This window comes from Leptinotarsa decemlineata, unplaced genomic scaffold (genome assembly GCF_025532065.1).
Source record: "Leptinotarsa decemlineata unplaced genomic scaffold, Ldec_3_MD MMD2_tig00000090_RagTag_RagTag, whole genome shotgun sequence".
NCBI classification, from domain to species: Eukaryota; Metazoa; Arthropoda; class Insecta; order Coleoptera; family Chrysomelidae; genus Leptinotarsa; species Leptinotarsa decemlineata.
The window spans coordinates 6495266-6508695 of NW_027412541.1; the positions used below are offsets into that span (position 1 = coordinate 6495266).

The 13430-nt window shown below is 33.4% G+C and overlaps 1 protein-coding gene across 1 annotated transcript; it reads right to left on the reverse strand.

Annotated features, from left to right (window-relative positions):
- Positions 1–6948: 6948 nt before the first annotated feature.
- Positions 6949–8589, reverse strand: LOC111513675 (Sil1 nucleotide exchange factor). Its single transcript, XM_023169898.2, has 2 exons — positions 8213–8589; positions 6949–8160 (listed from the first exon to the last, which is right to left on the reverse strand). The coding sequence occupies exons 1-2, from the start codon at positions 8337–8339 to the stop codon at positions 6992–6994; spliced, it is 1296 nt and encodes a 431-aa protein (XP_023025666.2). The 5' UTR covers positions 8340–8589; the 3' UTR covers positions 6949–6991.
- Positions 8590–13430: the final 4841 nt, after the last annotated feature.

Sequence of the window (13430 nt, forward strand, 5' to 3'; positions counted from 1 at the left end):
AAGAGAGAACTCTTGTTGACAATTAGTTACTGGATTAATTACAAATCGGTTCCATTTGTGAGGTTGCAGTCAATCACAGGGCTGTTGCAAAGAAAACATACACATTTCGTATAAACATTGAATTACACAAAAAAAATTTTCAAAACAAACAATTTTCTCGTTTTTATTATTTGCCTTGTCAATTTTATTCCGGAAGTACGTCTCATTTGCAGCTCTAATTATAGATTTGAAGATACGCTTATATCTAGTAAAGTATGATAGGTAAAACTTATTGGAGGTCTATTTATTGATAAATGTAAAGACCGCAAATTCATCGCCAAGAGTGTTATTTTCGAATTCATATGAAGTTTCCTTTTTAATTCCCTAATCTTCTGTAATGGAAACCAACATATGTTATTTTTTTCATGGAACACATTCACAGTGGCTACCCAAATTATTTTCCTTAATTTTTCTCTGGCATTATCAAGACGAGTTACTGCTTCGCTTCGAGAGGTGTAACACCTCTCGAAGCGAACTCGTCTTGATGCCATCTGAGATGATGGCGAAAAGTCGACTATCGAATAGTACACAACTGATGAACACCCGGAAAAATAACACATATATATATATATATATATATATATATATATATATATATATATATATATATATATATATATATACAGGGTGTCCCTGGACTTCCTCTTTTCCTCTCGGGAATGTATAGATGGGGTCAAAATATCACCAGTACTTCATATAACTTTTTTTCCTAAAAGTTTTCGTAACCAAGTTACGGGCCCTCGAAGTTACAAAATGAAAAATGTTTTTCTTTGATAACTTTTCAAGTGAATATTCAAAATCATCCAAATTTTGGTAATTGACTAAACAAATGAATTCCGTCGATGAGCTTTCATGCAGGAGTCAGTTGTTTTGCTACAAAGTCAGGAACGGACTAGCCCCGATGGTCCACACCCCAAAACTTTGAAATGACAGATATTTTTCAACAAAATAAGGTTACTTGGACAATTTTATGAATAAAAGTACTCGTGTGGAAAGTCGATCGGAGCAAAGAGTCTTGATAAAAATGTAGTTCTACTCGACGACATCAAACCCGCTCGTTCACCATTATTTGAAATGAATAATTATCAAAGCAGAAATAATAATGATAACGTAAATTAAACAACATTTATAACAGGAATAATACAAAGTATGCTAAAATGAAGTCGTAAACAAAAAGTACAGTACCTATATGGAAGTTTAAGTCACAATTGTGATAGCAGATATTTTTTCAAAAGAAAAATCAAGTTCTGTAGATTCGTGGTGTTTTTAAACCAACAAGCTACTCTACTATGAAATATCGAATTCATTCCATATTTTGTATGTACATAATACGTGTGGAATAATCACGTTTCGTGTTGATCAGTTATCTGAATCTCATGAAACTCAACATTCGAATGTTTCAAATTCTTCTTCACAGCTAAACTGTTGTATGTACATAATACGTGTGGAATAATCACGTTTCGTGTTGATCAGTTATCTGAATCTCATGAAACTCAACATTCGAATGTTTCAAATTCTTCTTCACAGCTAAACTGTTGAGGAGTTTCACTGATAATTATAATTTTATGGGAGAAATTCTTCAACACGAATCTAAATTTAACTGAAAAAACGCACATCGGAAAAAATATTTACTATACTAATAAAAAGCCAACGAATGAACTACAAAAACGGCTGCACATGCTCAGGTGAAAAATATCCAGGGAATAATATTTCTTTCACAGATGTTGACAAAAAAACCTTTTAGAAAGTTTTGATAAAAAATGAGAAACTGGAATGCGATTTTGTTCTGTTGAGTGTTGCGTTGTCATATGACTATCATTGTATTGTCAATATTCTATATTAAATTTTTTTGATATGGCCGACAGTTTACATTCAATGAATATGCAGATATGCATGTATTTTATGGACGAGCATTTTGTAATGCTGCAGAAGCTCGTCGTCTGTATTCCGAGCATTTTCCCAATCGAACGGTACCGTCAAGAGAAACATTCGAGCGTGTCGATCGCTGCTTGAGGGAAACAGGTATGTAATAATTGATAAATAATTTGAGCACGTTGTTTTATTTCGATATTATTGTAGGTACAGTTTTGCCAAAACGAGGTGGTGAGGGCGCTCCTAGGACTGTACGTACCGTTGTATTGGAGGAAAATATTTTGGAAGCCGTCGCTGATGATCCTTCAATGAGCATCAGAAATCTATCAGAACAGTTCCATACATCCAAGTCCACTATTCATAGAATAATTAGGGAACAACTGCTCCACCCATTTCACATCCAGAAGGTACATGCCATGACACCTCAAGATTTTCCAGCACGACTGGAATATGCCAATTGGTTCATGGATAGGCAAAGAGAGGATATGACTTTTATTAATCGAGTTTTATTCACTGATGAAACAGGTTTCAGTAGAGATGGAGTTATCAACTCTCATAATCTCCATATATGGGCCGAAGAAAATCCCCATGGGATATTGCAAACCAAACACCAACGGAAATTCAACGTGAATGTTTGGGCTGGTATCATAGGAAACCATCTTATAGGACCATTCGTTCTACAGGACCGATTGAATGGAGAACGTTATTTGGAGTTCATTCAGAACGATTTGAATGGACTTTTGGAACATGTTCCATTGCAAACCCGAAGCGATATGTGGTTTATGCATGATGGCGCTCCTCCTCATTTTAGTTTGAATGTGCGTGACCATCTGAACCATATTTTCCACAATAGATGGATTGGTAGAGGTGGGCCATATTCATGGCCATCGCGGTCTCCGGATTTAAATCCATTGGATTTCTTTCTGTGGGGGCATCTAAAAAGCCTTGTTTACGCTACACCTATTCACACAAGAGATGCATTGTTGAATAGAATAACATTACATTGTGAAGCCATACGAAACGACCCTGGAATGCTATTTCAAGTACAGAGAGGGTGTCTTCGCAGACTAAGAAAATGTATAGAAAGAGAAGGTGGTCATATCGAGCAGTTTCTGTAGCGGATTTTTCATTTCTGTTTGCTCTTGAGGCTCTTGAGTTTCGTTAGTTAAACGTGTTTGCATTATAAAAATTCGTTATGAACATTTTACCTATCATTTCCATTTTCCTTAAAAACTAATATTTTCGAATAATGGTAGACATCTCAGGATAAATGTTGTTGAATTAACGTTATCATTATTATTTCTGCTTTGATAATTATTCATTTCAAATAATGGTGGACGAGCGGGTTTGATGTCGTCGAGTGAAACTACATTTTTATCAAGACTCGTTGCTCCGATCGACTTTCCACACGAGCACTTTTATTCATAAAATTGTCCAAGTAACCTTAATTTGTTGAAAAATATTGAAAAATATCTGTCATTTCAAAGTTTTGGGGTGTGGACCATCGGGGGTAGTCCGTTTCTGACTTTGTAGCAAAACAACTGACTCCTGCATGAAAGCTCATCGAAGGAATTCATTTGTTTAGTCAATTACCAAAATTTGGATGATTTTGAATATTCACTTGAAAAGTTATCAAAGAAAAACATTTTTCATTTTGTAACTTCGAGGGCCCGTTACTTGGTAACGAAGGATTTTAGGAAAAAAAGTTATATGAAGTACTGGTGATATTTTGACCCCATCTATACATTCCCGAGAGGAAAAGAGGAAGTCCAGGGACACCCTGTATATATATATATTCATCAATTTCTAATTTGTCCCCTTCAAAGTAGTATCCCTCAGATACAATACACTTATGCCAGCGTTTTTTCCAATCCTTGAAGCAGTTCTGATATGCATTTTTTGGGAGCCAAATCTGGTAAATACGGTGGCTGAGGCATGATTACGGTGTTGCTTTTGGCCAAAAAATTACGAACAAGCAATGAAGAGTGACCAGGTGAATTTTCCAAGATACAGAACTTTTCTTCGTATTGCTTCTCGCAAGCGGCAAGAACACCTGATGCACTACGACATGGTAATCAAAGAAAACAGTGCAAAACCTTGACATTTGATTGAACTTGGCGTGCTTTTTTTGATCTTGGCTCTACTGGGTTTTCCATTGGTTTCAAAGTAATTAATAACCATATACCCAAGTGACGTATCGTCGCCAGTTATGACCCTTTTGAGCAAATCTGGATCGCTGTTAAGGTCATTCAACAATTCCCGAGCGATGCTCATGCGATGGTTTTTTTTTTCAAAATTCAGCAATTTTAAAACGAACTTCGCTGCCACACGCTTCATGCCTAAAATTCACAAAAAAATTGCATGACATTTGCCAACCAATATGCCGATATCCTCAGCGACTTCTCTAATAGTGATTCGATAATTCTGCATAACAATTTTCTTCACTTTCTAAACATTTTCATCGGTTGTTGATATGCTGGGACGTCCAACCATATGCCACGGTCAACATTTCAGGTGTTTTTGAGCACATAATTCCAGTTTTTACACAAAATTTGATGCAGATTCTTTGATCCATATTTTTCGATAGCGAAAATCGCCGAATAGGCAAAACACTTTTTCACCTCATTTTTTGAACAGTCACGTACATATCCGTATTTAAAATTTCAAAGTTGAGGGTGCCAATTGTCAGATACCCTGTATGAAACTTCTATCATCATATTCTGTATAATGGCGTCTTCGTTAGGAAAGATGCCATTGCCCTCACTTATGCAGGCTTGTCCATCAAAGACAGTTGAGACCATCATTGCATTTGTGGTTCTGCTTAGCACTACTGATGAGACCTATGGTGGGTCGAAACAATGCTGTCTTTTCAAGGAGAGAAGTCATCGACCTTACTTACTCAGGATTGTCCTCTAAGGGCAGTTGAATCCAAAAGTTTATTTATGGTTCAGCCTAGCATCACTGATGAGATGTATGATGGGTCTAAAAAGCCCTGCCTTGTATTGAATAATTAATGCGTTGTATTTGGGCTCTGATTTTCAACTAGCTGCTTTGCAGTGAAAGATAGAGGACGAATTTCATCGGTGGTCGATGTCAAAGCTTGGCTTTACAACGGATCGCCTTGGGGATCCTCGTTTATCTTTGATATCCAAGGATAGAGTTCTATGTGATCCTACATATGGCGTCTTCATGAGGGGAGATGTCGACCTTAATTAATATTTTTTTTAAATCAAAGAAACAGATGATGTTGCCTCATTTAGTGCAGAAGCCAAATATGTGGCTCTAATACAATGCATAACAGAATGTCTTTTTTTTTATTGATTCGGCCGTTACTTGATGAAGATCCATAGCAATTTTATAAATTACACCTTACAGTAGCTTTTTCGTAGTGAATGACATACTGAAAGTTAATACTATTGTGTACCCAAATTTTTATATACCCCAATGAGGGAAACCTACTTAGTTACTTCTTCGATCATAATTATGGAAAGCATCTACTCAAATTATGATTACCTAGAGCATATTATATCAATTCTACATCAATAATACAATGTCTGTTTCTGAGAAAACAAGTTCAGTAACGGTGGTCTGTTCAAATCCAGTTGGTCATTCTTTAAAATGTTTGAATTTTCAAGTTTATTGATTTCTATTGCTTTCAAATAATTAAGCTTTGAACCTTTATTTTCTATGTGGAAATTTTCCGTTAAAGATGATTTTCTTCTAAAAGATGATTTGAACATGTTGAACTTGTTTTCTCATTTACATAGCTCATATGATGTTCTTTGATGTGATTTCTGAATGATCTGCCAGTTTGACCAATATATATCTTAGGACAAGTTTCACAATTTAATTTATGTACCTACTCCTGATTTCTCGAATTTGGATGTTTTGTCTTTATTATTTTTGATTTACTTTTCCTAGGTATCACCGGTTCTATATACAATTTTAATATCTTGTTTATTCAATAATGAAGCCACTTCTAGTAGTCTAGTGTAGTAAACAACGGATCTAAAACTGAATTAATAAACAACTTTCCAAAAAAGTATTTTCAAAAAGAGCATCATATGAGCTATATAAATGAGAAAACAAGTTCAACATATTCAATTAATCTTTTAGAAGAAAATCATATCTTTAACGGAGATTTTGAAATTTTACAAGTAGAAAATAAAGGTTTAAAGCTCAATTATTTGGAAGCAATGGAAATAATTAAACTTAGAAATTCAAACGTTTTTCTGAATGAACAATTGGATTTAAATAGATCACCATTACTGAACTTGTTTTCTTAGAAACTGACATTGTATTATTGATGTAGAATGGATATATGTTCTAGGTAACCATAATTTGAGGATGTATAAAAGTATTATGAATTGAAGAAGTACTTAAGTATCTCTCACTTATGCTTACTTGGGGTATAAAAAAATTAGAGTATATATTGTCAGTATGTATTGTCAGTATGTCATTCACTACCAGAAAGCTACTGTAATTGCGAAAAGTGTGGAATATATTTTTTTAATGAAGTTTGCAAAGATCAAATCGTAAGGTACAGTTTATGAATATCTATTTGTTAAACAACTTTTGGATGACATAATACACAAGGCAATAATTCTATTGTGATATATGAGGATAATCAATCTTTTATCAATAAAACTACAACTTTAAATACAAAGAGATCAAAACACATGTTCCTCATCATTTTATAAGCAATTTAATTTTTAATAAAGTTGAAATTATGTATGTTCCCATGGAACATCAATATAGGTATAGACATTATTACTAAACCTTTGTTATGGTCTCTATCATTCTGTTAGATTTGAGCATGATCCTGTCAATATTTGCACTGCCATTATTTTGATTTTATGAAGCGTGTATTTTTGATGAAAATTGAGCTTTCAATCATGTTTAAAGTCTTCAAACTGAAAATATCACAGCAAGGTAGATCACTTTGACTATTGCCGCATTACCTTTGATGTCTGCCGCAATTGCAGATGAAACGTCAGGCCTAAAAACCCGGAACACCATGGCTAATAAACCTGACAATAGTAAAAAAACAATTATATTATTTAAATGTTTCATTTCCTTATCACAATTCAGTCTTGATATTTACTAAATGTAAGATTTCGCTGCATAATTTATAAATGTTTGAAAAGAAATCTGAATTATCACTCCCACTTTCTTCTAAATTTTCCTTTGACAAAATTTCATACCTCTTCTTCAATTTCAATAAAAGTTCTTCGTGGAATGATCCAATACATTTTTTTGCTATTGTGTGCATTGAAGTCAAACATTTATCTATTATATCATGATTCTCTGGATCGGTTGTTACTGTTGTAACTAAAAGTTTATTCAAAAACTTGCACCAATTCTGTTCCAGTAATAAATTTTCTAGGTTAACAAGTTTATACTGTCCTATCAAAATATTTCTATTCTCCTCAGAAGTACCTTTTAGGGCATGTAAGTTTTCCAAAAGTAAATCATTCATTAGTGTTACCAACTTGACTTGAATTTTGAGTGGATACTCCTCAGTCAATAATTTGGTTACAATAAAGAGTCCACCGTTTTGAATAAAATGAAACTGGGCTAATGGAAATCTTCTAAGTAAACAACTGAGAGCAAAAACTCCTCGACTTTTTACTTGGGATGATGATTCTAGATTCAAAGTTCTTAAAATAATCGGTATACTTCCAGTTTCTAAGGCATGGATTTGCACTTTTGCGTTATTTTGCACCAGTGATCCAAAAAGTTTCAAAGTTTCTTCTTTGATTTTATCACTGGTGAGATTGAGATTTCTGTAAATAATAACATTAAACCCATTTTGTCTGACAAATTCTAATCCATTATCAAACTGATGTGCCAAAAAGTCGAAATCCTCAAGTATTCTTAATATAGCATGCTCATTTAAATTAATCTTTTCTATTTCTCTCTTATACTGGTCAAAAAGCTCTTTTACAACTTCAGTGTCAACTTTAGCAGTGAGATTCAAGTCTGACAAATCTTCTTTAATTTGTTCGTAACTTCGAAAATTGCTAGTTTTCCTGTAATCTTTGTGTTCAGTATATTCATCATTTTTTATTTTTTTTAAAGCTTCTTTTATAACTTCTGTATCCAAAAGACTTTCTGTTTCATAGTCTACCGGCATTTCTACTAGAGCATTTTCTTTATTGGGTTTTTCCTTTTCATTTAACATTTTGGCTTCAGTTTTCCCTGTGGCAAAATTGACTCTTATGTGAAGTCCTTTTGGAATTTTTTGACCTAGTAAAATAATGTTAATGAAATATATAAGCAATAAAAAATAATAATTAACCTTTTTCAACAATTTGCCAGTCATGTGTTGGGATGAATTCTTTAGCCTTTTTCTCATTCTCACTGTATACATCTTGAAGAGCAAGGAAAAGTATTGTTATTATCAGTGGGAAAGAAACCGTCCACATGTTTAGTGCAGAAGAAATAACTAGAGTGTGAGCAGAGCCTGTAAAAATTTAGATGAACTTTAAACTGAAGAGCCCAAAATACAAAATTTTTAGGTAGTGCTTAGTGGTGATTTGGTAGTTATCACTTTTCATTGCATCCTCATCATTCATTAATTTCATGAAATATTACTAAAATCTAAAATACTAAATCATAAATGTGACAAGTTCAAAAACAAACTTTATATGTTTATCTTCGAACTTTGGACTCAGAATTCTGCTGTTCTGTGCTGCTGTTCCGAAGGAATTTCAAATAGTATGCTTACCAACATTAAAATTGGAAAAATTGTATATCAGGCCACAAAACGTGAAGTGTCTCGGGACAGTTGCAACTTGGCTACAATGTTTGGGAGCGTGAAACTCGACAGCTATGCTGTTATAGGTATTTTCTGGCGTTTAAAAATTTTATTCGAGCGTGTATTCAAAACGATTCGCTATTCGTAGTGACGTCATTAATAATAAGATAATAATAATTGAATAACTCGATTTGTGTCAGATATAAAATTCAATAATGAGAACACTTTTCAATTTTCTCTAACCTCAATTAGAATCGGATTTGTGCATACAACTTTATTTTGTACATCCTTACAACGTAATTGATGAAAGGTTTTCAGCACTTTATGAACTATAACAATCAAAACAAAGCAGAAACTTACAGCTGACCTAACGTAACGTCAAATTCCATTTCAAAACCAACCTCACGCTACTTTTGAATTATCATGAATACATTTCAAAGCATAGTTGATGTAACGTCATCGTTTCAACGCCAGAATGAATGTATTTAAATCATAGACGAATACGTTTTGAATACATGAGCGCCAGAAAACGCTTTATATATTGATCTATTGTCACTTAATTTTTCTGTTTTATTTATTTCACAACTACTATAACAGTTGTAAAAAGCGTAAAAGAGCCACACTAGTTATTTTTTTGATATTCCCGTTTTCTGACTCGGATTCATGTTTTTGCTACACTCAACTGTGAAATTACGACATAAACGTCGGAATAATGATATTGGAATTCCTGGCTTAAAATGGATCTATTAAAAATACTTTTCCCACACCAGAACAGAATACTTTATTTTGACGCGCGTTTCGTTAAACAAGTTTGCATTATTAGATGCTGTTAGAACTGAATTTTAAGGCTACCTTAACAATAAGAACAATAACAATATAACACAAATACGTTATTCTAGGAATCAATTTAATTTAGGTAATGAAGTGATGGTTGGTCAAAATGCGTATATAAGAAAGTAGGATAGCTGTTGAATTCATTTTTAGTCATCTTCTGATGATGCTAACTTGATAAAGGACACGAACGTCGAGAGACAGTATTTTGTTCTGGTGAAGGAAAAGTGTTTTCAATACATTTGGAATACAAATAGAAATACCCAACTTGTGTATTTGTATACATTTTACAGTTTGTACCACTGTAACTTTTTACTTACCTAGTATTCGATAAGTGTTTTTTCTTTATGTAAAGTTTCCACATGTGAAACACACTTTTCCCTTTCCTACAGCTCATCCAATGGTATTTGTGACACGGCACGTTTTTTAATTTTGTCACTTCAGAGTTCTGGCGTTTTACTATACACTAGTCACGTGGTGATATCGCAGCTCATCCAATGATATTTTCGACTTGAACTCAAACTTTGCACTTTTGTTAATTTTCCATCGCTTGTATTCCTCAATAATCAAAATATTATTTAGCATTTTGCGAATAAATATTTAATATCAAGAAAGATGCCGAAAACAAATCGCAAATTGAATCCTAGGAGAAATAGAAAGTTGAATAGATTGAAAGCAATAAGTTACACAGTTTGAGTAAAAATCTCGAATCATTGAAATCGAGCAGAAAATTCAAGTAGGTATAGGGTTTTTCTTTTTTCAAGTTAATATAGAAAAAACATAATATGTTATATAGAATGAGAGATAAATGAAAACGATTGATCTTGAGAGTCAAGTGACTTCTCTGTTGGGATCAGTCAATCAAAACAATCAATTACCAATTATTCATGTGATTGAATCAGTCGAAACTTGATAAAATCCATAACGTTTTCCAATACCATTTCATTGTGACATTTTCAATGATTAAAAAGCGCAACACGACGTTTTTCTGAATTTTACTATCAGTGCTTTGAATTTAAACCACATGGTATTCTACTTTCTTAAGGAGTAATAATGTAATTTGAGTTCAGGAACAAACTAATTTCAAACAATCAGAACTAATTATCATTTTTGGGAAAGAAAGATTTTGGCTTTCTACTACTCCATCTTGATACAAAAAAAGGATGAGGGAATCTTCCAAAGAAAGGAAGGAAGTAATCAATTTGAAAATAAATAACTCTATACATGGATGTGTAAATCATGCAAAGAAGTAACTTTCAGACACAAACTAAAGAAAGTCCTCCTGAAACAACTACTTTCATATAACATTGAATTACACGAAAAAATACTTCTACATGAACACTGAATTATACAGAAGATACTTTTCTCTACTCAGTTTGTATTTCAAACATTCGCTGTGGAATAAAAATCAGATATCATTCACATGAGTTCTACTTTATATGAATGGTAAGAAATTGCACTTACATGGAACACTGTCATCCTCACTGGTATACATCGATGTTTCGCCTTAAGACACTTGCCCCAAAAGGCTCTTCAGTACCAAATTGGATAACATTATAGAAAATACACACAATTCATTCATGAATTACGAATTTCAATGTCACGGGATAAGCTTGATCTGCTTATGTCATCGATGACATCGTAATGACATTCATTCACCTAATTGATTTATTTCCAGCCAAGAGGAATCTTATTTGAATTGAAGGGGTTATATTTTTAGAAATGATTAATTTTTGGGAAAGAAAGTTTTTTGCTTTCTACTACTCCATCTTGATACAAAAAAAGGATGAGGGAATCTTCCAAAGAAAGGAAGTAATCAATTTGAAAATAAGTATCTCTATACATGGATGTGTAGATCATGCAAAGAAGTAACTTTCCGACACAAAGTGAAAGAAAGTCCTCCTGAAACAGCTACTTTCATATTAATTATCATTAATCAAACATGTTATAAACTAACAACCAATTCACACATTAGACGAGATATTCAAAAGAGGAGAATTTTTTAGTTCTATATGTGAAATTGGTTTTCACACACAAGAAATTAAAACTTGCACGATTAAAATTTTTCATTGAAAATAATTTTAAAATAGACAAATGGTGAGTATATTATCTAGGATTTTCTGTTTTACTACAGGATTTTCATGATTTCTGTCTGAGAGACGGACATCAGAAAATGATATATACTTTTATCGTTTATTAGAAAGAAATACGTTTCTGTTATTCCTTAATTGATATGTTTTATTTATACTGAATCGTGGTTTGAAATTAGTGGAAGTTTTAATCATTTCTGAAATTGTTACCGATGGAGTCGTTACAAACGACACCACAGGTCGAATTGGAAAAGTGTTTTAGGAAATTCAATGGGGGAATGTAGTTTATAGGTGGTTGTTGGATCATGATTGCCGCTCTGCGTTTATCACTTCTATTCATAACCAGTCCTAACGACTTGATTCAACTAATTACAGAACAATATAAAATGTCTACGTCCATCGTATTTTTTCATATATTACAGCTCTATCTTTATCGTTATAAGCAAACAGCTTCGAAAAGTATTTCTGTTGTCATGTCATTCACATGTGTCGTTTACATTCAGTGCGTAGCAAGATGCATAGTGTTACTTATCTCTTCCGAAACAATACAGGGTGTAACTAAATAAGAAAACATTTAAGGAGGTGATTTTTCATCGAAAAAAAGATAGGATCTTTCATATAAAGAAACTTCATTGGAGCATCCCTTGTTAAGATACAGCCCCTTAAGATACATAAAAATTGTATAACAATTTTTTTCACAAGCACTGAAAAAGTTACAATATTGAAATTAACATGACGTTTTGAACTAACAAAAATACTTAGCCAGAAATTTATTTGGTTTACCCCATACTTGTAAGGGGTGGAAAACGGAACCCATATTATTTGTTTACCATTTAAAAATTCATTTCCGATAGCCTGTTTCATTATAAACAAAAAACGTCTCTTGGGTTTTTTGCCCAAAATAAACCAGACCGCAGCAAAAAATTATTTTATGTTTGTGAATTTTCGAAATTGAATTAATACTAATTGTGTGTTGTTGTTCTGTTCTTAATTTGTTACTTTAATAATTTACTTGTTATCAAAATGGCATACACAAACGAGGAAATGGCTGATATGCATTACGTTTACGGTCTGTCGCAGGGGAATGGGTTAGAAGCTTCTAGAAGATATGTTGAAATGTATCCTCAACGGCAGCATCCTTCACATAGAATATATTTGCTCGACTTCATCAAGGATTACGAGAATATGGTTCATTCGACAAAAGAACGCAGGATTGTGGTCGCCTTCGAGAAGTACGAACACCACAGCTTGAGGAAGCAGTACTTAATTTGATTGAAGAACAACCTACTACCAGTACTAGAAGATTGCTTTCCAGCTAAATGTTACCGCGTGACTTTCCGAACCGTCATGAATTTTGCAATTGGATGCTGGAAATGATTAGAAGAAATTGTGACTTTCTGAAGACGATAAATTCACAGACGAATGTAGTTTTTCTCAGGACAAGATTATTAATTTTCATAATTATCACATATGGGCTGATGAAAACTATCAAGAACAGTTTTCTCTTAACGTATGGCTCGGAGTTATTGGGGATGATTTAATTGGGCCTCATTTTCTACCTCCTCGATTAAATGGTGAGGCATACGTTCAATTTTTAAGAGAAGTGCATCCAGTACTGCTGGAGAAAGTTCCTTTGGGCGTCAGAAGGGATATGTTTTTTATGCATGATGGGGCTCCCGCCCATTTTAGTCAAATAGCACGTATTTAACTAAGACATATTCAAATCAGTGGATAGTTCGAGAAGGACCGCAGAACTGGCCCGCTCGATCCCCGGATCTCAATCCTGTCGATTTCTCTATTTGGAACAATATACAGCATTTGGTTTATCGAATTCCTGT

Bases quoted from the DNA above. Each gene is read 5' to 3' on its own strand.
- LOC111513675 (XM_023169898.2), bottom strand. From the start codon at position 8,339: ATGTGGACGGTTTCTTTCCCACTGATAATAACAATACTTTTCCTTGCT. The intron at 8,161-8,212 runs GTTAATTATTAT...TTATTTTACTAG, and splicing joins CTGGCAAATTGTTGAAAAAG to GTCAAAAAATTCCAAAAGGA.